This window comes from Ctenopharyngodon idella, chromosome 7, assembly GCF_019924925.1.
Source record: "Ctenopharyngodon idella isolate HZGC_01 chromosome 7, HZGC01, whole genome shotgun sequence".
Taxonomy (NCBI): Eukaryota; Metazoa; Chordata; class Actinopteri; order Cypriniformes; family Xenocyprididae; genus Ctenopharyngodon; species Ctenopharyngodon idella.
In genome coordinates, this window is record NC_067226.1 from 1,541,690 (window position 1) to 1,567,275 (window position 25,586).

Here is a 25,586-nt window from a genome sequence, read left to right on the forward strand (position 1 = left end):
AAGTGACGCTAAAGGGAGCGAGGATATCATCTCACTTGATTCAATTCCTCCGTCCACGCGTCTTTTCCTTGTGTCCTTCCCTCGCATCCTGAAGGGGTGGAGCTAAGACATAAAGAAAGGAAACGAGGATGCACAAATAAGAATTGAGAAGCACCCATTGTCTTCAGGAATATTAAGGTTACAGGCAGTTGAGGTTTTGTTCTTACTCTTCTTCTTCTTCGGGGTTGGAGCTAAACCCTGCAGAACAGCGGCACTCCAGGACCTACGTTGCCATAGGCAGCATTCGAACAGTTTGTTATTATCAATAAATGTTAAAAAAAAAAATAAGAACATAAGATAATATAGGCCTACAAGAAAGCATTTTTATCTATCATATTCCACAATCCATTCACTGGTCGTTTTTATTTAATATTTGTATATTATTATTATTATTATTATTGGTTATATTTGTTATTCATTGTTATGTAGTTGCTTTATTTTCACCTTCATTTAATGTATAACACATTCCTATAATATGTTCCTTAAAGTAGATAATCCCCGGTTTCACAGACAAGTCTTAGTCCTAGACTAAAATGCATGTTTGAGCTGCTTGAAACTGAAAGCAATTGTAGGCTACTGACTTATCTTAAAATATTTTTTATCTCAAGATGTACACCAGTAATTTTTTTTTTTTATAGGGAACGTTTAGCTAGCTATAAAAGCTGCTTAAATGCCCCATTGAACTAAAGCCTTATCCTGGCTTAGGTATAGCCCTGTGAAACCGGGCCTATATGTTTTGTAAATACTTTAAATGATCGTGCCAATGAAGTTTTTACTTTTTAAGTTTTTACTTGACCCCATTTCTGTAGGCTACGCAGTACGCAGTATGTGACGATAAATGAGCTTCTGTTTTCGGACGAATGAAGTCGAATGAACATCATTCGAATGAAGTTCGAATAATTTGTTGTTATTATTATTAGGCCTGTTAGGCTATATGTTAAAAGAATATTTAAAGCTAGCTTATTCACGTTCTTTATTATCAAATAGGCCTACATAACGCACCATATAGCCTATTGTAAATAGGCCTACTCAAAGACTAGAATAAAGTGACTTTGGCCTACTGTAAATGCCAGCAGTCTTGCCAATAAAGCTTTGATTCTATATGACATTACTGTGGGCGCACTTACGGGAATTTTTCACTTTACGGGAATTTAAGGCTATTCATTTTATTTCGGCTATATAGGGGGCTATAATAATAATAGTAGGCTAATATAAAAATATTAAAGACACGATCAGTGAATATTTAAACGGCTGTGGATGGGATAGATACAAAACAAAAAAATATATATATTTTCTTGTAGGCCTATGTTCTTACATATGCTTTCACGAATCACGACATATTATCACGTTCCCACGAGAAGAGTTAATATGTCGTGCCACGACAAAACTTAGTGTCCACTCTTGGTCACGGTAAGAAATGGCTACTAGTGAGTTATTGTCACAAAATGGTTTAGTAGGTCTTCTTTCCTGTTTAAATTGTTTGTGTGCATGTCTAATAAAGAACGAGACAATAAAAAATCACTACGATTCAGAGACAATTATTGGACAAAACAGTAACAGATGAGCTAGTCTACGCCGGATGCACGAGTGTTGTTGAGATGGTTTGTTTGGTGGCTTTGGTGTAACTTTCTGTCTTTAGTGTCTTTTTTAAAGTTATTTGCAAGTGTAATAACTGTATAAAAAAAAGGATATATTATGTGACGTTCTGTTTGTGTCTTGGAGCAGTTCTCGTGGTGACTGTCTCAGTTGTGCTGTAGTGTGACTCAGTGCTGTTGAGGCGGTGATACTGTCACCTCTCAGTTTCTGTCCGCATGCGTGGGAGCGGGCGCCCATGACTCATCCCTGCTTTTCACCGTGTGCGTGTTCGTGAGCTTGTGAGTGAATGAGTAGGCAGGTTATGTGGGTATGGGTAAACCTTACTATCTTGCCCGCATTCATTAGTTGTCATTCATTCAAATTACCAGTAGGATGCGCAATATCTCACTTATTAGTCTACCATTCAGTCGAGGGTATGTTCATCGTTTCGGTAGCCTACATCAATTTCAGTATTTTCTTTGTCTAATATACAGACGAACTCCATTAACCAGTGCCCACCAACCTTTTTTTCTCCCTCTTGTGTGCGTGTAGGCCTATGTGTGATAAGCAAAAGTTAACACTGCTGCTGAGGGAAGCGAGTTTTTACCTCGGCACGCGTTTGTTTTGTGTTTTATCATGTTCAGTTCAGTTTCAGTTTCAGTCTCCATTCAAATGGACATCACACTCTTTTGGTGTTTTTTTAACAGTTCATTTAGTGCCACCCAAATCGCATTAAATTAAATTTATTTGATGCTGTCCAGTCCTATCCTATCTTAGATGTTTTTTTGACAAAATAATCTTTTGAGGGTGAATCATGGCGGCATGTGACAGCACGCAGGGCAGAAAAGTGTAATTCTAACTATTAGGCCTATATGTAGCCTATTTAAAGGGATAGCTCACCTAAAAATGAAAATTCTGTTATCATTTACTCACCCTTATGTTGTTCCAAACCCATAAGATTTTTAATGAAATCTGAGAGATTTCTGTCCCTCCATTGACAGCTATGCAACTACCACTTTCACGCTTCAAAAAGTTTATAAAGAGATCGTAAAACTAATCCATATGAATTGAGTGGTTTAGTTCAAATTTTCTAAAGAGACACAATCACTTTATATGACAAACAGATTTAATTTAGGCTTTTATTCACGTATAAACATTAATCAGCAAACATAAACAGAAGCTCATCGGAAACAGCTTGACGCGCGAGAACAAACCTCTTCTGGAAGCTCAAATGTGCTGTGTAACACATGAGAATTGAACCTCATTGGTTCTTGCACGTCACGCGAACATGCTTGACCTTCCATTTACTGTACTATAACCGATGTGTGCGTTGAAAATTTTTTATATGTGAATAAAAGACTAAATTAAATCTGTTCAGTGTATAAAGTGATTGTTTAAGATTTCAGAATGTCTATAAAATCATTTTTATTTATTTTTTATGCTCAGTTTATATATATATATATATATATATATATATATATATATAAAATTAAAAAAAATATTTTATAGAGATTCTGACATCTTAAACTGTTTGAGGTTTACCCTATTAATCCATTTTGGTTTTATAGCAGTGAAGTAGTAACTAAATTCTGCTGAAATTGTAGGTCTAATACACTTTCTACAGCAGGCGCTTCAAAAAGGCGCAAATTGCCCATCACCTCTCATCGTGGGCTCGGCAAGATCTCTGGTGTTCAGATCCCACACTTACCGTGATCCTGACAGCACGGTTACGTAAACCGAAACGGCTCAATAATTCATACGCAATCCTTTTAAAGCTGAGCCGCCTTCAAACAATGAACCGTACCGATGAGTCTGTCCTTCCTCCTCAAACACACACAGATGATAAAGACACCAAACAACTATAGACCGTGATCGAGTTTGCTGAATTTTATTTGACAAAGTATTCTCCTCATGTTGTTTTTTTCTCACCCACTCTCTATTTGTCTTGATATTGTCATATTTACAGTAATAAAAAATAAATCATTTTTAGGAAGGATTACATTCCACACTTACATTGCAATGTGTAGCATGTTCCTTTCATAAAGTGCATCGTATTTGTCAGATTTCAGTTCACAACACAAATAGAAACAAACAAAGCAAGAAAATGATCAACAACAATTACATCACAGTATCAGAGCACCCTTCCACATCTCTGACCGCTTGCTAATAAGGGCCACATAATTGTGCTGACAGTTTACCTACACAAGACCTTTCCTTTAGCTCTATAAATGACTACAAAAGTGATTGTGGATCATAGTGAGACTTCATCAGTAACAAGAGATTTGGATTTTTGTAGAATAAGCTACATTTGGGTGCAGTGGTTACATAACCCAGAGGCTCTTCTAAAGGATTACTGTCTCTCTCCCCTTCCTTATTTTAGGAAGGCGCCTTCTTACTCTAATGTAGTTGTTGATGGGAAACACAGAGCTCAGCTTAATGGCCCAGAAAACGGATTTCACGTACCCTAGATAAATGTAACATTTCATGCTCCTCAAGGTTATTTTTAGCAGGGCTAGATTTAGTGGTAATAGAGCTTCCATGCGGTTAGGTGCCGTCATTCAGACGACCTCTCTCCATTTATGTACGCCAGCAGTGACGTCATGACAAAGGACTAAGGTATGCTAGTCTCACTCTAGACTGTTCTTCTTTCTCTCAGTGTAACTCTGAAAATAAGCCCCCATCGCCTGTGCTGTAGCTCTAGAGGAATGCAGTCGTCTTATATTTTATCCACTACTGACTGAAGATATGTGAAATTCTAGATGACTGGCTGTCTGGCATACTTAAATTCTGTGATGATATCTGTGGTGTTAGTAATTGGATAGGTCACTTTTGAGCATGAGGCTGGGGGTGGACCATCTGTCTGTAGTCTGGCACACAAAAGGGCTGTCCCAGTCCAACAGAACACTAAAGAGAGGACTGTATTGCCAGTAGCTGTACTGGGCTCCAGTATTCAAGAGAGAGGGTGGAATGCAGCCGTTCCCTTGGCACTGAACGTGTGCACCATCTGGTTCTCTGGGTCTATTTTTTAGCTTTTAGACCCTACTGTTAAAACTATCCGCTACTAAACAAACTATGTCTTGTCTGTCTTCAGTAGTCAAGCTGCCTATAATCTGGGCACAAAGCTGTACTTCAACCATTGCAGGTTTGAAGCTGAATGGTACTGTCAACACAGTCAGGTGATGTTACAAATCAAATCCTTGTTTTTACTGATATGATTAATGCATGAACTCAGTAAGACACTAGTATGTGAAATTATGGCACTTTCTGCCTTGCCAACACACTTTTTTTTGTTTCATTTGTTTGTTTTTTGTTTAGTTTTTTCTGTTTTTGCTTTTTCTAGGAAAACATCGATAAGAACACAGTTACTGAACACACGTACATATACTCACACACCAAAACGACATCATAAAACTCATGCCCTGATGTGTATAAAAATATACGTTTTCATACAGCATTGCATAAGAAAAATAACCGCTGCACCCCTGAACAAACTGAATCTATGGCATCCCATTGAGTACATTGTAGTGGAGATACATTACATAACGATAGAGATTTGCTGAAAAACATTGATATTTGCTAGGTTTCGTGTATTATGTGGGGTGGGTTATTTTTTATAGGTGGGCACAGTGTGACAGGTCACTGAACCCCACTCCTGACATAAGTGAGTGGTATATAAACAAATGGTCCTCTCGCTCTCAAACACAGACAAACAAACAATCAGGCGTATCACACAATCGCACAAAGAAGAATTGTTCCACAGTGTCCAGACTGTGAAATAACTCCACATAAAAGTCCATCAGATTTCGTACAGGTCACTAAGAGTATTGAGGTTAGTCAGAGGGCATCTGGATGGGCTCTCAAGGCCAACTTTGAATACTTGTACTACAATGCAAAAGCGCATCCTAGAAAACAGTACATTTGATTTAAAGAGCTGAAACACCCTGGTCTCACTAACCTATTCTCTTTTAATCATGTTCAAGTCAGGAAGTAAAATTAGCTCTGTTGATGGCCTCATTGTGATTGTAGCTCTATCAATGAACGGTACAAGCTGATTCATTATTGCAGAAGAGAAAAGGTAAGGCCTAAGTTAAGATTCTTTGCTGCAAATGAGGGGTTGTCAAAGAACAGCCCTCCCCCCCTCCCCCCCCCTTGAAAACACAAGGCTTTGTTATGGTCATATTTCAAGCTCCACAAATATCTATGCATATAAAATATTACAACTAATCCTTCACTTACAGAAAAAAAGGTACAGAGTTTGTCACAGGGGCAGTACCCTAAGGTACAAAAGTGAAAAGGTACTAATATGTACTTTTAAAGTACTAATACTGTACCTTTAAGGTACTAATATGTACCATTTAGGGGGAAAGAAGGTACAAAGAAGTACTTTTTCACTTTTGTACCTTAGGGTACTGCCCCAGTGACAGAGCCATACCTTTTTTTCTGAGAGTGTTTAGCTGTTAGTGATGTTTCATTTGCGCCATTTTAAGAGTCATAATGTTCCTCGGTTTTGGTTTTTGAGTTTCTTGTGTGTCTTTTGGTTGTACAGCATAATATATATCCAATTTGGCAGATTCAGTAATGTGTTTTTTAAATCTCACATGCCACTTCAAGGTCTTTTTGGCTGAATCTTAACTTAAGTCCCTTCTGTCCCATTTTGGCCTAATTATATGATCATTAAATAGGCCTACATGTAGATCTGTTTACACACAAGCCTGCCCCTAACACTGATCTCTGATCTGACGGGCTAATTTTACAGTCTACACACTCAATTATATCTGATAATCACCAGGATCATTTTGCTGTACAGACCCAAAGCATTTGTCTCATTTAAGTGTTCCTGTCCCAGTTGGGTCTTTTGCAAAATTGCTTTGAAAGAGTCAAGAGTGTCAAATTTAAAGCATTGTGGCTGACACCTCATTTTGAGCTTAAACCTTCATTAACTCGCCGTTATGCACTAAAAACAAAATTTTGGTTTTAGTGAAACCAAAATTTTGAAGTCATTAGGGACATTAGACAATAAAAAAAACAATTCAGCATGTCTAAACAAATAGGCTTTTCCCAGGGAATCTTAAATTTATGATATGAAGTTTCACTGCAAAAGACTTGTAGTAACAAATAAATTGCGCTTAAATGAAAAGAGGTCATTTTTTTTTCTTGCATCATAATTTCAGCTAGTGAGATGAACTAAAAAAAGTGATTTACTGGCTGTAAAGCGACAGATGCCAGAAGCTGTATAATTTTCACTCGCGGGACTGTGTTTTCTTTTTGTCATTCATACATTTTTAAGTAAACACAGATATAAGTGTTAGAGGCAGGTTTGCAAGGGAATAGCCTCATTGTACCTGCCGCTGTCCATGGTGCTGAAAGCACTCTATATAGCATGAACGTGTACATGTAAGCTGTCCACAATTTACAGCTTTCTTCACACAAATTGGGTTGATTTTGTAATCATTTCACTGTTAATGGTGTTTTTTAGATATATAGTATATTGATTTTTGTCACTGGGCCTGTATGACATATCTAGATTATTCAGATCATGTTCAATTTGAACTGTTTCATGTCTGATAGGATTTGATATTTTGTGCATAGAGGTGTACTATGCATTAAAGACATCTAATTATACATTTGCAGGTTGACATCTTGGATCGCAACAGCTACTGCACAACCCACAACAATTGACTGGGATCCCATCAAGGGAAAACATCATATCATTAACACTGACACGGTACAAACCAATTATGTGAGATAGACATAACTCATAGGTAGCCCGACCTATACATCGCTCGATGTCCTTGGCCGCAAGGAGAAGTTGGACGGCACGCATCCGCAGCAGGCTAGCCACAGGGATTTCTGGATGTCCGGATTTCTGTAAGCGTATATGATTGGGTTTATGACCGAGTTGCATGTCGCCGGCAGCACTGTTGCATACGTGTAGATCATTGGGTAGCTGGAGTCTGCCACAATCGAATACATGGCGAAGGGCATCCAACATGCGGCAAAGGTGCAGAGGATGACGGAGAGCGTGGACACACCTTTTGTGGTGGAAATGGCCATAAACTGGTGCTGAACAGCGATTTGCTGTGCGTGGCGGAAGGCAATCTTACAGATCTGTAGGTAAAGCTGCATCATGAGGGCAAACACCAGCAAGAACGTCACAGCGAGCACCACGGCATTGTTCTTGGTGACCGGCCGGCAGATACTGCAGCTGGCCTCATCTCTGAGGCAGTTCCAGCCGAGCACTGGCAGTAGGCCCAGGGTGATGCACACCAGCCAAATGAGAACCACCACAACATAGGTGAATGTGACCGTGCGCTCTGTGTGGTAGGTCAGAGCATTGTACAGGGACAAGTAGCGATCCACTGTGATGGCCAGGATGTTGAGCACTGATGCGGAGAAGGCGGCGATCAGCAAGCCGACAGAGATCAGAGTTGCAAACTCTGTGTTCAGCATATAGATGAAAACGAAGTTGAGAATGAGGCCGAGTCCTGCGAGCAGGTCCGCAAACGCGAGGCTCCCTATCAGAATGAACATGGGAGCTCTCAAGGTGGGCGTGTAGAACAGGATGGCAATCACGATTGCATTCTCGCAGGAGATGAGCGTGCCTGTCACACACAGTGCAATGTCCCATGGGCTAACGGGAAGCGGCCTCAGCTCTGCTGTCCGCACCGGTGATGAGTTCCGCACATCCAGGAGATTCCACGTGCCCGCCGTGGAGAGGGAAGAGGTGTTTTGAAGTTGGTTGCTCATTGCTGCTGCAAGAGAGTGAATCATAGCTGATGGTGGGGGGAGGGAGGGGGTGAAAGAGAGAGAGAGGGGTGCGGTAGTGAAGATAAGAGAGAATGTGTATGTCAGTGGAAAGGCAGTGGGAATAGGATATCTGTCAAAAGAAATATGCCTGAAGCCTCTGGACCTGATGACACAGTCTCTTATTCTTAGGGCAGTCAAGAATAAAATTACTAGGCTAAGTAGGATATGTTTTTACAAATTTTGTCATTAGCTAAAATTTAAGCTAAGATTTTATAATTATAGCTCGCAAAGTGTTGGTTTGTGGTTAATTAGAAATTAAACAGTCGCTGAGCACTTACGAGACACAATTAGCACATTTTGAACCACTAAAACAATGTAGCAAATTGCATCCGGACGAGCTGTAAATATGCAATATTTCGCTCAGTTTACTGCTGCATGTGCATTTCATCGATAAAAAGGCTATTAATCAAGCACCAGTCCCGACAAAACGCACGCACTTCACTTTGTTTCTATTTTTAGTAATTGTCTAAAAATAAGACGCGCCACCTCAGTACACGGGTCTCTTATGAAGGCATCGTGTATATGCTACCAGAATCCACAATGATGCGCTTTTGCCTGACGCCATAGACGCAGACACATTTTAACTCATTCATTCATAAATTTCCACCTCACCGACCTGGCTATATATTTATAAACTGAACAAGAAAAGACTGCAAAGGACTCGGAGAGGTCAACCCGCCGGCAATTTGTTTCAAATACACTACTGCCCGTTGAAAACCAATCATTGCAAGTCAATGACACGTTTAACTAAGGCATGTTCTTACAAAAGAAAGCACAAGTGCGCATCAGCATACGGTACCTCAGTGCCATGAAGCTGCAATGCCTTTTTCTCCCCCGAGCTCGCGCGCTGTCCGTGCCTGTCATACAAGAGGAGATGGAGATGAGAGAGATGGGGGACCCAGAAAGAGACGGAGAACAACATAAAAGAAGAACTAAAATGCCCTTTGTTTCACGTAGTTGAGTAAAACCGTCATCTTTGGAGGATTAAGTCCTGTGGAAAAGCGAGGTGCCCGTCGGTTAGCATGGCTAATACTGTTGGTAGGACGATAGCTCTGCCTCGCTTGATATTCCCCCCATTGGACCTCAGCGATGATTCTCCCCTCTGACGTCAAGAGTCCTCACAACAGTCATGATCGAGTCTGTGAATCAGAGATGCTGTGGACGGAATATTAATATTAAAACACGTTCAGACAACATGAATCCAACTATAAGGTACAAGGGACAAGCGCGTCTCACTCGGTTTCATTCCCCCGGTACCGGACCAAGTGGCAGCTGCTGCCGCTTTGCGCAAAACTCGATTCTTTCTCCTTTTTTTCTCCAAGATTACCGACCACACCAAACTGTCCTGCTAACACAAAGCCAAAAAAGCACCTTTGTCACTTGACTTGTTTTAAGTAACTAAATCCGTCTACTATGCGCGTCTTTGTTGTTACATCTTGTTTCCTCTTATGACTTTCATGTGTCTTTTGCGTGATATTACGCAACATATTGGCACCCGAAAATTCTTAAAGTATACATTTATAATCGTGATGATTATGTAACATGTCGATTCAGATATCTAATTTCGTCATTGTGTTTTTTATACGGATTGTAGTGATAAGTATGAGTGTTCAGTGGCGCGTGCGTCTCCCACTATGAGGACACTTTCAAATACTCCAACAACAGATGTCTTTACAAGGCTTTATTTTTAGAAAGTCGCATTTCCTTGAATTGAGCATCTGCTAGCAAATGATGGCAGACAGACAGTCATGAGACAGTTTTACCTGCTGTGACACTTGGTTGTTCTTATACCTCACAAAAACCTGTGTTAGTCACAACATGCAAAAGAACAATTGGACAATGAACTGTACAGACAAACAGTACATTGCAGGTGGCTTTTGTTTGTGTGCTGAAAATAGAGACACACAGTGAGAATGGAGGGCACTGAACTGTTTGAAGGAATGCTGTTTTTTCATTGCATTTTCCCTGACAGACAATCTTATGAATAAGTAGCCGTGATCAGAATTACAATAAGTCTCAACATTGGTTGAGCATCAGCCCTGCAATGTCTGTTCATTGATGGGAGCTCTCACCAATCACCTTCACTCTCACTCCCCCATTCATCTTCTCTGCACAGCATTATGGGTAAGCTATTACATCATCACTCTCTCATACCTTTCTCACAAGTATGCATGCACTGTTACAACAATAATTTACAACACCTTTCTGCATTATCACACCCATATACACATATTACCTGATAAATGTTTACAAGTATTTTAATACATTTGTTACAAATTTTGATGCACATTTGTCAATTGGCAATGCAGTTAAATCAATGCACACTATAACATGGTTGGTAGCTGAATAGACAGACCTATTTATTTGTCTCTTTAAAATCCACTTATGTAAATAAACTTATTGTATCGCGATTTTCCCTAGTATGTTTCTTAACTCTGTTTATCTTAGTATTGTGTAAGCAGCTACTGCCAAGATCAATTTACTTTCTGTTAGACCATCTAAATAAACAAGTGCATGTCAATCTAGTGCTTAAGTTGTCCTGAGATACTGTATTGATGATTAAATAAATGCATTGCAATCCCTCCATTCAGCTGAGAAGACTATTACTGAACCCATGTCGACCGCGCAAAAACCTGCTGATGCTTTCCAAACGCTGGAACTCGCTCGTCAGCAGATGCTGTAGCATTGTGTGTGTAAGTATGTGTGTGCATGTGACTGCCTCATCAAATGTATTTATCTGCTGTGAGCAAGCCAGTGTGCTTCTATTCACTGTCTGTTTGACAGCAGCAGCTTAAACACTCTCAGTATGAAGTTTTATTTACTGTGATTTTCTCAGTCGCAGCCCTCTCCAATTTCAAACTGTTTTCAGTCTCCAGTGAGAGCGGCTCTTTAATGCAGCACTCTGCTTCTTTCAGGCTTCTTTCTGCTTCCTGTCTTAATGACACTGCTGTGTATCTCTTGAGTGGGTGGAGCAAGTTACACCACCACAAAGTAAAAAAGGGAAGATGGCTATGAGAAATGAAACAGTTGTTGAAGTTTACAATTTTTGAAAGCAAATAGTACTCATGGTCTAGGATTTAATGCTGTGTAAGTCAGTATAAGTAAGAATTGTAGATAGATAGATAGATAGATTCACTGAAATAATAATAAATAATAAAAGTAAGGTTAATGATTGGTTAAAGTAAAGTTATTTTAACATGTCTGACATAAGTGGTAAGCCAGTTGTTTTGTGGTAGTTAGTGGTTTCCAGATTCAGGATGTTAGATGATCTGCAGTTTTTGTTTTACTTTTGATGTGGTCCGCCACCCAGAAAAACACTGCTCTAAACAATGGCAATATCATTTTCATCAGATTACAATAATCAGCATTATAATTCTATATTTCTTCGCGCCCTGACAAATCTTACCAATTCACAAAATTAACGGAATGCATAGCTGATATAAAAAATTGGATCAATAGCAATTTCCTAATTCTGAAAAAACAGAGATTCAAATATTGGACTAAAACCTCTGCACGTAATAACCTAGAAAACTGTCTAACACTTGATGGATGTTTTGTCAAGTCTTCGTCATCAGTTAGGAACCTGGGTGTGCTCTTTGGTACCAATCTTTCATTTTAAAAAGCCACATTTCTAGCATCTGTAAAACCGCATTCTTCCATCTTAAAATATATCTAAATTGCGACATATGCTCTCAATGACAAATGCGGAACAGTTATGTAACACAGTTCGTATGATGTGAGAAGAAGGAGGCGGGAACCGGCGAACATTCAAACAATAATCTTTAATAAAATAAACAAAGAACAAAACGAAAGTAATGCCGGCAGACCCTCGCGGACGTCTGCCGGCCACACAAACACAATAAAACAAAATAAAGTCCAGGCCTGGTCCTCTCTCGTCCTTCACTGTCGTCGCTCCTCCTTTTATGCTTCCGGAGCTCCTCCGTGAGAGACTCAAGGCCGGTGCGCCTCACAGGTGGAGCTCGTCAACTCTCGCGTCACCGGCCTCGCGCCGTTCCCTCACTGCTCTCGCCCGCCCTGCTCGTCACATACCCCCATCGCCCCTCGCAGGCCGGGGGTACTCCCGAGACTGCGCTCTACTCCCCCCCGGGGCCTGTCTCGGCGGCCGCAGCACCTGGGGGTAGGGACAGACGAGACGAGAGAAAGGAGACGGAAGCAAGGGGAGCGACAGAACGAGAGAGGGAAGAGAGGAAAAAAAAAAAAAAAAAAATCTTGGTCCGGTTCCCTGACACACTGCCGCTCGGTCCTCAGCCTGCCAAGAGGCTCTTCCTCGCGGTGCCATGCGATGGCACTGGACACTCGGTGGACGGCCCGATCCTCGACCGCCTCCTGGCGGCCGGCGATGGCTCCTCCGGCTGAGGGCAGCCGGCAGCGAGTCCGCCGTCCCCTGCTCCTCCCCTTCATGGCGGACGGTAGCAGGCTCCGGCACACGGCAGACGACGGCACTCCTCCGCTCCCTCCAGGACGGCAGCCACCCCACCTTGTCCCAGGAGCACGCCATCCGGGTCTCCGTCCCACTTTTCACAAGGCTCCAGTACCACCGCCTCGGGCAGCCTCTCGCGGTCTTCACTCCCGCGCTGCCTGAACTCCGCAGCACCGCGATCCCCCTCAGCAGCGAGGGCTCTCCGACAGCATGTCCCTCCTTCCTCCCGGGTTTCGGCACCAATGTAACACAGTTCGTATGATGTGGGAAGAAGGAGGCGGGAACCAGCGAACATTCAAACAATAATCTTTAATAAAATAAACAAAGAACAAAACGAAAGTAATGCCGGCAGACCCTCGCGGACGTCTGCCGGCCACACAAACATAATAAAACAAAATAAAGTCCAGGCCTGGTCCTCTCTTGTCCTTCACTGTCGTCGCTCCTCCTTTTATGGTTCCGGAGCTCCTCCGTGAGAGACTCAAGGCCGGTGCGCCTCACAGGTGGAGCTCGTTAACTCTCGCGTCACCGGCCTCGCGTCGTTCCCTCACGGCTCTCGCCCGCCCTGCTCGTCACAAGTTAGTTTATGCGTTTATGACCTCAAGGCTAGATTACTGTAATGCTTTACTGGGTGGTTGCCCTGCATGCCTCATAAACAAACTCCAGCTGATCCAAAACTGGTCCAGCAGCCAGAGTTCTTTCTAGAACCAGGAAGTATGACCATATTATCCTGGTTCTGTCAACACTGCATTGGCTCCTTAATAAACATCGTATAAATTTTAAAATCTTGCTAATTACTTACAAAGCACTAAATGGTTTAGCTCCCCAGTAGCCTACTTGTGCGAGCTCTTAACACATTATAGTCCTTCACGTCTATTGTGTTCTCAAAATTCTGGCCAGTTGATAATACCTAGAATATCAAAATCAACCGCAGGCGGTAGGTCCTTTTCCTTTTTTGGTACCTAAACTTTGTAACAGTCTTCCTAGCGTTGTTCGGGAAGCAGACACACTCTGTCCGTTTAAATCTAGACTAAAAACACATCTCTTTAACTTGGCATACACGTAACATATTATCTACTGATTCAAATCATGTAAATTGTTAGGCTGCATAAATTAGGTCAGCCGGAACCGGAAACACTTCCCATAACACCTGATGTACTCGCTACATCATAAGAATAATGGCGTCTACGCTAATATTAGTCTCTCTTTGTTTATTCTGAGGTTTACCGTAGTCTGCCAGATCCAGGCCATATCCAGATGAGATGAAATACCTGCGCCTAGACATGATGACAACGCAGCCCTGAAGTGTCAATTAAACTATCCCCTGCGAAGGCCTTCTTCCCTTTACTTTCCCTATGTATAGATAAAACATTATCAAAATGATTCCAGTTTGCATGGATTCGCGGAAACGACTAATAATTCTGTATTATGCGGGCCAGACAAGTAATTTGGCAGTGTCACTTTATAAAAAAGACTAAGCGTCTGTGCACATACACATTCAAATGCGCATACAGACTAAACACGTAAATGAACGGCAAGAACGCAGTAAAAGTCTTCTGTTTTCAGTTAAAAAGGTGTCTAATAATTAACTGATTTTTTCAATCAGAAACTTACTTTAGCTCGATAATAACTTTTTTCTAGAGATGCTGTAAAACCAAAATGATCTCTGTCCATTAATTTTCCTATTATCACTGTGAAGCTGCTTTGAAACAATCTGTATTGTAAAAAGCGCTATATAAATGAAGATGACTTGACTTGACTTGACAGTTAGGATGAGTCTGTGATGCAAAACTACTGATGGCTGATTAGAAGAAAGTTCAATTAAAAAAAATCTGACTGTGAAATGTCATGATTTAGCTTAGTTACTGCAAAATGCTGCAATTTAGAGGTTTGTAATGGTGTATTGAGGGAATAGCAGTTAATTGTAGTGCATATTGATTTATTGATGAGTTATGGAGTAATCACAGGTGAAATTTGTCTAAAATGTCACATGCAAGAAAGGTAGAAAGAAAACTGGAAAGTTTCTAGTCAAGCTTTTCAGCAGCACCCATCTTCTTCAGAAGGTAGACAATATCATTCTGTTTATTCTAAACAGGCACTGCAGTTAAGTTGTCTGCCACTTTAAATGCTCAAGCTCTTTAAAGCAGGATGGATTCTGATTGGCTATCAATGTTTTTATCATCCATCAGCTGGAAAAAATAGTTTTGAAAGTGATTCCAACAATATCGCTTTTCTGTGTCATTATCGTTATAGTTGTGGTGGATTCTGCTATATTCTTTTCTATTCTTCGATTTTTAGAACTTTATCTTTATGGTTATCATTATAGTTATCGTTATTGGTGTAAATGGGCCTTTATTGAAAAAGAAAAAAAAATGCAAGGAATGGACATGGTTATATGCATCAGTTGTTGACTGTGTTTTGAGATGTGGAGGCAATGATTTAATGATTGAAAATATCGTGCATACTTTACCAGAGAGAAGTCTGTCATTTTCACTAGAAGGTCTAGTTATGACATTTTGATTAAACATTATGAAGAACGCTTATAAAACATACTAAGTGATGTTTTTTGAAAATGTAAAAAAATGCCAAAAGTTTTCTGTGATGGGTAGGTTTAGGGGAAGGTTTAGGGTTAGGGGATACAATATACAGTTTGTACAGTATAAAAATTCTGTCTATTAAAAGTGTCCCTATAAAACATGGAAACCCAACGTGTGTGTGTGTGTGAGAGAGAGAGAGAGAGAGAGAGAGAGAGAGAGAGAGAGAGAGAGAGAGAGAAAGTGAACGAGCGAGCGAGTGTGAGTAAGAGAGTGAGTGAGTGAGCGAGCGAGAGAGTGTGAGTGAGTGAGCAAGTGTGAGAGAGCAAGCGAGTGAGTGAGTGAGTGAATGAGCGAGCGAGTGTCCATTAATATCTCCCCCAAGCTGGAGCTGGTATCGTGGTTCTAACTGGGTCAGTTTTCTCCATCTAATAATGGCAGTATTATACCTATAGGCACAGATAGCTATTTGTCAAACTCCTTCTTTCTTTTTCCATCCGATCTCTCTCTCGCTTTTGTCAAGATCTCTTCTTCACTTGATGGGGGATTAGTCTGCAGCAGTTAACTCATGCCCAGTGGGGGTCCGGCTGGCTTGCGTGCAGGTGCCCATGTGTGAAGAGTACTCCCAAGGGGGGTCAGAAACAAGTGTTAGTATCCACTCAGGATAGACTTTTCCATAGCTTTCACCCACAGCCTCTTTGACTGATGAGAGCATGTCATTTCATATTAGCCCTAAGAGGGAGACAGCAGGGGTTTGGGCAATTGTGTATTTACGGAATCTGTGAAGATGATAAAGGAAGACGGAAGCTGATAGCAGGTCAGATGAGGCAAAGGCCAGCCAGAAAGGAAAAATAGTAGGGCTTAAGGGAGATGGAGTAGACTGAGCGTTTTTTTTTTAACACTATATTTAATATACATTTTACAAAATTATGATAAGCAATCATCAGGCACATTAATTATTTGGATTATCTGTAATGAAATGGGGAGGGTTTTAGTTTTCAGTATTTAAAGTATTTAGCAGTGGTGGACTTAACATATATGATGTACACAATTTTTTACATTTTTTTATTTATTTTAATATATTTTTAATATTATTATTTATTAATACCCAAATAATTTGTATCCAAATAATTTATTTTTAAAAAATTCAAAACAAAAATTTTGCATTATCCATTTACAAGGCTGTCTGCATATTTTGGAACCGATTCTGGGATGACTTCTGTTAATTCATCATTTGGTTTGCTTTGAGTAGAAAATTTCAGGAACATTCTTCTGTGTATGTTGCTGTTTTCCCATTTGAAAGTCCATTTTCTATTTCAGTTCTGTTTTCTTCTTAAATTTCACAACTAGAGGACTTGACTATTAATTCTCTAAAACAGCTCCACCTACTATACCACTACTATATTTTTTATACTACTATATTTTGCTCTGGAATTAGCACCCTTAGCCTCATCTTTATCTTACAATAACTGAGGAAATGGCAAAGCTGATGTTCACTCTGTTGAAGAGTCCATTGGGAATGGTTCTAAATGATTCACTGATGTTTAGATAATATTCCTCAACTGTTGAACCAATTAGCGGTTTCTGCTTGTACACTTCCCCTGTGCACTGCTGTTAAAATTATAATCCTGTTCCAGTTGTGCTCTTTTGCATGATTAGTATTCAGTTCCTTTGAGACAGAAATCCACACATTTTAAATATTTATTTACACCCACCCTGCGAAGACTACAAAAAAGACAAAAACAGTACAGATACCTATTTTAAAAATGTGTATGCGTCAGTAATTGTACATGAGTAATCACATTTGTATCAAGGATACACTCACACATTCAGATAAGCATATGCACAAACAAGCCTGTTTCTTTTACTGAAGATCAAAGGGAGGCTCAGTGTTTCATGGTCTAGTGTTTAAATGAGAATGACATACATGGCAGTGAATAGGAATGGATTCTACCTCTCTATCTGTCTATCATCTGTCTGTCTGTCGTTCTACTTATTGTTCTGTCTATGTATCTATCCATCCATCCATCCCTCAGCTGACTGAGACAACTTTCATCTCACGCGTCGTTCTCATGGCAACCGATAAACGGTGAAACGATTCTTTTGCGTGAACCATCTGATGATTGTACATTTTGTATAAGCAACCAACAGGACAAAGCTTCTGCAGATTTTTGTATCGTTATCTTAAATTAAAACATAATACATTTACGACTAAATCTCGTAGGCAAGTGTAGCCTGCATGTGTAATACTTCTGCATCATAATCACTGAGCCCCTTGCGCCTCTGCTTGCGCACGGCAGGTAGGATGTTATTCCTCTGCAGTGGTTTAAGTGCGCGTGGATACGCGAAGGATGACGTACCTCGAGGGGCACGGCAGCTCGCCGGGAAACGCTAAACTCTTTCTCCGTGAGTTCCTTGTTCTGTGGCTTTCTGTAGCATCTAGTCCGATGCATCTCTTTGACGTCAATAACAATAGCCTACTTGATTGTTCATAGTACGGCTGCATTAAAAACCCAACTTTAACTAGTTTGCCCCACATCTAAAAAATAGCTGTAGTTTCAGATGCTGGATGTGGTGTTTTAATGCACTGAATTATAATTTAATTATACAGTGACCTTGATGATTATTTAATTGGGACCGGTAGCATTAGACAGACAGTGTGTTTTAAGTTATACCGCTGGGTGGCAGCAGAAAGCTACATCCAAAATAATGACTCAGTCGGTAGTTGGGGGTGCCCCTTACACATGAACAGCTTTGTACAACTTTATATATCCTTTAAAGGGATAGTTCGCCCAAAAATGAAAATTCTGTCATCATTTACTCACCCTCAAGTTGTTCCAGACATGTATGAATTTCTTTCTTCTGCTGAACACAAAAAAAGATATTCTGAAGAATGTTGATAACCAAACGGTTGATGGGCCCCATTAACTGCCATAGTATTTTTAATTTTTTTTTTTCTCTCCATACTATGGAAGTCAATGGGGCCCATCAACTGTTTGGGTACCCATACTCTCCAAAATATCTTCTTTTATGTTCAGCAGAAGAAAGACTGGTAATAGCCATCTGGATAACAAGTGGAATATTGGTTGATATTGGTGGACATAAACTATAATTCACAGTCAGAAAAAAAGGAAATAATCTTTGCTTCTAGATAGTGTTTAATTTATTCTCTTTTCTTTCTTTTTTTTCAGACCATTAATGCTAGTAAAGCATAATAAATGCACATGTAACATTTCATACTTTAATTTGAATGAAAATAATTTCTAAGTCCCTGGTTTAGATAGTGGCTGCAGCACGAGGTGAATGTAAATGGGCTCAGGTCAGCAGTTAGATGCCACTCAGGTGTGTATTAAACATGAAAGCACACTTCAATTTGTTGCAATTTTATATCTTTCTAATGACAGAAAATTAGCATCTATCTACGGTGTTGTGGATGTGAAAGAACGCCCAGGAGCTAAAAGCCATTAGAGCTTATTATGGTGATGGATGTAGATTCAAAACAAGAATTGTAGTACAAAAAGAACATAAAATTAATGTTATAGTTCATTTTAACAGCTATGTACAATCATATAAGAAGTCATGGGAGATAACAGCAGTTTACAGAGAGTTCATATGGAAAATAATGTATAAAACTGGTCTCAGAACAGCATGTATTTCATTGTGTATATATTCTGTTTTCTTTTGAGAAATGGGAGTGGGTGTTAAATAGCAAGAGATGCTTTTGGCCAGTTACGGTTAATGCGTTGGAGAAACTAAGGAATAGGACAGAAAATGGAAAAAAAAAAAAAGAAAGAAAGAAAAGGAAAAAAAGATTGTAAAGCACTCAAATACACTAAAGTTTTCTCACTTTACGCCTACATCTTGAACATCTTATTATGAAATGACTTAATTCCATTGTGTGCAAATCACTTAAATGTGTAAAATGGACATTTATTTCATCCATTCATGTTGAAACTACACTTTTAGCACTTTTTTGTACTTTTCTTGTGGCAGGGGAATTTTGGTTCCCACATGCAATCTGTAGAGGGGGACTAGAGTTGTAGAGTAACTGTAAGTTTGTGAAACTAAGTGTGAATCTGTAAGTGTAAGTTAGTGAAAGTGTTTATTATTATTATTATTATTAATAAATAGGTTAATTATTTATGTTTATTTATTTATTTTTGGAACGATATGAAGAAATGAAGAGACTTGAGATTAAGAAGAGTTATGGTGAATTTTGAGGGGTTTGATTGGTAAAGAGTGGAGCTTGTGTAGGTTGAGGACGGGTAAATAGGGCATGAGCTGTATATCACTGTGCAAATATCAATGGTGTGTAACAAGTCTCTTCTCTTGCACTTCCTGCTACACCGAATAAATGTTTAGTATGCTAAAGCTGTTGCTAGCTACTAGTTAACTGCATTACTTTGACATGTTTAATTGTATTGGGGTTAAAAATACCTAAATTCAGGTATTTTGTTAGGAAACCTCATTACGAACCAGTGTTCACGATAGATTTAAGGAATTAATATGCCTTTATTATTATATAAAAATCCACATTCTTGATTGCACACTAGACCCGATGCTCTGATAATCTGAACCATTATTACCTGAGTCTAAATGGCCAACTCTGTCAATCAGCTCGACGTATAGCAACAAGTCACATATTTCTTCGGCGAAGACCCCCCTTCCTGATAAACACACTCCAGTCTGAAGTTTCTGAAGCGATATTGTAAGCATTGTGTCTGCATAGATAACTGTAGTAAAACAATAATAGGTGAAGAAGCATTTATCTCTCAAACATTTCTTAGATATCTGCTGTCAAGCCATCCAGATGTGCTGACACACGGACGCTCTCGCGCTCTAGTCCACCCCTCCCATTCGATTCAAATCTTATCCGATGCTATGCGTACACGCGCGTATGTGCGCGACAGAAGCAGATTATTTGACAGTATCTAACCGCGCTGCGCGAGAGCCCATCAAGAACAACAAGAACACACACACGAGGGTCAACGGGAGCTGACAACGCACCATAGAGGTAAAACACCACGTCCACCTTTTCATTTAGTCGGTACAACCGCCGCAGACGGAATCGTGCTCGAGAGTGACAGTTGAGTCTATTTGTCAATTCAGAAAGTGATGGCCGAGCGCCACGAGCGTTAAATGAATCAAACCGTTAACGGTTTTATTCAAATGACAAAGCCGGAGATTGCTGCTCGCGTGAGATCGCTAAATTGTGTATGTACAACATAAATGCTGCCTGTAACACGGCTGTTTTTGGTTGAAAAGACATGAGAACACAGCTGGTGCTACTGAGTCAGAGATACCTCTGTAAATATAATCTCCCCAAATCCAAAAGCCCATTAGACGCCTGCGTTTAAATATTAGTAATGTCTTTATTGAGTCGAACCTCTTTATCTGCAAAGCGACTGGCTCGTTTTCACACGTAGACAGCCGACGCGCGACATCATAACAGGTAGTTATTTCATGTTTACAGGAGATGTGTTTGCAATAAACTGAAGTGTGTTCCAGAAAGCGTCGTGTTATACATGGATACACGTTAAAGCAATATTTTGGGGACAAGAGGCGATTCAATTTATTAACAGCTAGAAAGGTGATAACGGAGTGTCGCCGAATCGAATGATTGTGAGCGCAACGAATGCGCAGCTGTGAACACACGCGCAACAGTCAGCGAGTTCATGTATCTCTCAAAGCCCTGACAGCGACCGTCTGTGGATTATGTCAAATGGGTTTGTATCGATTCTGAGCGCTAATGGGCTTCACCGTCTGCATAAGGGTCAATGGCGTGTCGCTCATTATTTTGCCTGGATCTATTTTTATTCAAAAAGCAATTCATAAAATGACATGAATACATTCTACATTCTATTATGAATATGTTTTCACTGAAATAAACACAATTTGGATATGCGATTTTGTGAGGATTAAAGTACAAACAAAAAAAAAAATGTAATGGTTTAACTCTGGAGATTTTTTTTTTTAAATCATTATATGACAGATTTAAAAAAAAAAAAAAAAAAGTTGTTTAGCATAATCGTATTTCTTAAGAAAAGCAATGAAGAAATTTTTGTTATTATATTATTAATTTTTGAAACTTTTGTCTCCCAAATAAGTGGTATAACTAATGTGCAGGAAGAGAAAATAGTAGCTAAAATAGAGAGGATATGCTCGCCTCTATTCAAGGTTTAAGTATTTAAGTAGCCTACTTGGTGGTTACGCAAAACTATGCACAAAACCAACATGAATACAAAGATCACAAGAACTTGTGTTTTAAAAGATTTCTCCTTTTTATTATCTTGAATATCCCCCTTTTTTCAATTACCCGTAATGCTATTGTGCAATAGACAAAATAATCCCCTGTTGCTGTTAGCTGTCCTTTGGTTTGTGCACTGGTTTCTTTTGTTAGCCTCAAAACAATCAAAATAGAGGAACTAAATTTGCTATGAATGCTGAAGTTCCTAGACTAGAGCTTCATGGGTCTGTAAAATGAAAGTAGAAGAAGTCTCTTTTGGAATCAATACCGTTAGCTGCCGTTGAGCAATGCCTTCTCCATTTCAGAGTTGACTTGGCACAAAGGAGGAGACGAGTGCAGAGAAAATACTGTCCCCTGCACAGTCATGGCCTCGAAGTTCAATCCAAATGTCCTTTATGTCCGGGAGCCCCGGGAGTCCCTGACCTCTCAGGACCCTCAAGTCGAGGCGGGTGATGAATCATCGGACAGTGACGGGGAGCCTGAGGAGACCTCGCACAAACTCATCCGAAAAGTGTCTACATCTGGTCAGATTCGAGCCAAGGTAGGATTTAGGGATGTGAGAGAGAAAAAAAAGATAATTTGCACATGTCAAGGATAGATTTTGTTTGCTTTTTTTAACCACCCAAATATTTATTTATTTTTTATTTATTATTTTATTTTAAGTAGAGGAGATTTTCTGTGAGAAAAGTAAGTGGCTGGTCACAATTGCTGAAGTCACCCCCAAAGATGAAGGGCTCAATACCCATGTGCGCACACACACACACACACACACACACACACACACACACACACACACACACACACATTGTATGGTTGTAGCTGGAGTGCATATTGATCCAGAAGACAGTCGCTGATGGCTCAGAATCAGTCAATACTATGATGACTAGTACAGTGTATGTACAATATCAATGTCAGTTTGGACTAATGTTTATTTCTGAAAGGGAAAAAGGATATGAGGCCGTCATTAGCAAGCTTATACATATACAAGCTTATACAAGCTACATACATATATGTACATACTGTATATACATAAACAGGCTTATACAAGCTAGATATGACAGAACCCTGTCTACAAAGTGGATGCACATGTTCTTTATTAATCAAATGCCTAAATGCTGTTGATTAATTGAGCTAATTTTAAAATAGCTTCTTCCTTGAATGATTTTGACAGTTTGGTGTGGAGCTCAGTCTGTTCATTAACATACTGAGGGTTACCCTTGACCCCTCACACATCCTTGTTTATTGTGTCAACATTGTGTTGCATTGTGATATTTTGCAACCGTTTTTCCTACCAGTGTGACTAAATTTTGTTAGAGGTCGCACTGGTGCAACCATCATGTTGCCCAGCTGAGAGCTGGCATTTCTGTTGCATATGAGAAACATCAAACGAAAGTGGAATGAAACCGTGCTACTCATTTGAGCTGCACAGCATGGACCGTTTATCAGCTCGGACCAATTTGCTACAGAATTAATAACATCGGTGCGAGATCTAGTGAGGAGCATTTAGATTCGGCGCAGATTTCTCTGTTATAAACCATATCAGATCAAACAGCTCTGATGTGGAAACCAAAACAACAAACATTGTGCCATGAATGAACAAGTTATAGGTTTTCCAGTCCACAAATCAAGAACAATCATCATGGATTTAATTTAGTAACACTAACTGTAACCATGGTATTGTGGCAGAAATAGTCATTCATTTCAGGGTTCGTACAACCTTTAAAAAAAAAAAAAAAATTCAAAGACTTTCAAGTGCTTCGCACTAATTTTTTCAGCACTTCAAAGCTCTAAATGTGAATAACTGCGTTGCAGTCGATTTAAGGTGTGCCCCTAAATTTTCTGCTTGTGCTTGCTCTTAAAATTTTCAGTAAGGGGCTACAGTGCTCCTAGTAAAAAAAGTTAGTCTGGAGCCCTGTATATATATATATATATATATATATATATATATATAATAACTCCATGTAACTCCAGGCAAAAAGGTGTAGCAGAATTTCGTGTCTCATGTGCTGCTTTCCACCCCCAACAATTCAGTATTCATGTGTCAGACTCAGGCGACCTTTCTCCTTTGACCCATGTGAGATCATGAGTGTTAAATGGGACTGCAACAGTGAGGCCACCTGTTTTGTAGCATAAGAGTTGGGTGTCATTGATACAGAACAATGTAATGTTATAGATCGCAAGTTCGTCTGCTTAGCAGTAACTTAGTAACCAGCTATATACTGTATTTCTCTGACACTGTTTAGCCTTGGCCTATTGAACTACTTTTTTACATTTAACACTCTGTATTGCTACTCACAAGGAGTGCAAAGGTTTATTGCAGTGCTATTATAACAAATCATTACAACTTTGTCTGTTAATTGCTAGAAGTTTCCTTTAATACAGATCTCAGATCAGGACTTTATCTCTGTGCTAAAGTGCTTCACCTTCTGTTCCTTTCTGTTAAATAGCTGAAAACTGACCTCAGATCAGTTTAACCATCTGATCTGCTTAGAGTAAGCAGATCTCAAATAAGTGATGGCTTTGTGTATGTGAACAGTTAGATCATAGCTGTAATAAGATGAACCTGATCCCAGATCAGTGCATGTCAGTCATGTTTATCTTGACTGTGCGGTTGATGAAATTAGCAGAATATTAGTCAGTATCTGCAAGCCAATGAAGCTGAACTAATTGAATCAGGCAATTACATAGATGCCAATCAAGTTAACATTTTCATTTTGTCAATGAATGTCTAACGCTTTACTAATACTTTATGTTGAAATTCTTTGATAAGTAAGATCTATTTAATGTTTTAAAAGAAGTCTCTTATGCTCACCAAGGCTGCATTTATTTTATCAAAACTACAGTATTGTGAAATATTACAATTTATAATAACTGTTTTCTTTTTTAATGTATTTTAAAATATAGTTTATTCCTGTAATGGTAAAGCGGAATTTTCAGCATCATTACTCAAGTCTTCAGTGTCACATGATCCTTCAGAAATCATTCTAATATGCTGATTTGCTGCATTTCTGATGATTTCAATGTTAAAAACAGTTGTGTTGCTTAATATTTTTGTGGAAACCATGATCTTTTTTTAGGTTTCTTTGAAGAATAGAAAGTTTGGGGGGAAAAAAAATGTAACAATGTAAAACTCTTCACTGTCACTTTTTATCAATTTAATGTATCCTTGCTGAATAAAAGTATTAATTTCTAAAAATCTTACTGACCCCAAACTTTTGAACGGAATTTTAATACTTAATGTTTGATAGTTTCACAAATAGCTCAGTTTATCTTGTTTAAATCTCAGAGGAAATGTCCTTTGAGAGACATTTATGAAAATGTTGTCTTTTTATTCTTTTCACATACACATACACTTTGACAGGAAATAAGGGTGTGTTTACAAGCACTCACCTTGCTACTTGAGATAAAGGCATAGAGCTTTAGGTACATTTGGCAGACAGCTGCTGTTTCACTGTTTTTTACATTATAGACCTGAGGATTTGTACACAGCATGTAATGATCTAATTGACTGAATCATTGTATATCACAAGCTATAGCCTTGTGTAGCCAGAGTTCTGATTTGCGGCATGAACTTTGATCCACAATGAAGCTTTTTTGACCAAGAAGACAGGAAGAGACCATCTGATCAGCCACAGTCTGTTTCTTTTTTGCATGACATTTAGGGGCATGTTTACCTTTAATAGATTATACCACAATAATTAATGTTTTCTGTGATGTTCTCATTGTGACAGCACTAATCAAAAAACCTGTGTGGACTTGCACCCAGAGGTTGTGTAAAGCCAGCCAATCAGACTGGAAATGGCGATTTCAATCGGTGCTTGCTAATTTTGTGTGCAATATGCATCAGACAGTCAATGAATGGATTGCTGATGGTTTGTTGGAGGGTCATCAGACGTTGAGACTAATGACAGGCTAATGCTGCTTAGCAGAATTTGAAATTCAGTAC

The 25,586-nt window shown here is 39.5% G+C and overlaps 2 protein-coding genes across 3 annotated transcripts in view; one reads left to right on the forward strand and one right to left on the reverse strand.

The window, feature by feature from the left end:
• Positions 1 to 3,486: 3,486 nt before the first annotated feature.
• gpr185b (G protein-coupled receptor 185 b) lies at positions 3,487 to 9,845 on the reverse strand. 2 transcript variants are annotated; one of them, XM_051900757.1, is made up of 3 exons: positions 9,658 to 9,832; positions 9,221 to 9,576; positions 3,487 to 8,387 (listed from the first exon to the last, which is right to left on the reverse strand). In XM_051900757.1, the coding sequence occupies exon 3, from the start codon at positions 8,383 to 8,385 to the stop codon at positions 7,387 to 7,389; it is 999 nt and encodes a 332-aa protein (XP_051756717.1). In that variant the 5' UTR covers positions 8,386 to 8,387; positions 9,221 to 9,576; positions 9,658 to 9,832; the 3' UTR covers positions 3,487 to 7,386. The 2 variants fall into 2 exon arrangements, with proteins under 2 accessions (XP_051756717.1, XP_051756716.1); XM_051900756.1 differs by having other exon boundaries at positions 9,221 to 9,845.
• Positions 9,846 to 20,172: 10,327 nt separating this feature from the next.
• The window catches only part of si:dkey-172j4.3 (diacylglycerol kinase delta), a 74,691-nt gene continuing 69,277 nt past the window's right edge, over positions 20,173 to 25,586 (forward strand). Inside the window, exons 1-2 of the mRNA XM_051900701.1 lie at positions 20,173 to 20,407; positions 21,946 to 22,181. Coding sequence (XP_051756661.1) covers positions 22,005 to 22,181 — 177 coding nt within the window. The 5' untranslated portion in view covers positions 20,173 to 20,407; positions 21,946 to 22,004. The remainder of the gene's footprint in view (positions 20,408 to 21,945; positions 22,182 to 25,586) is intronic.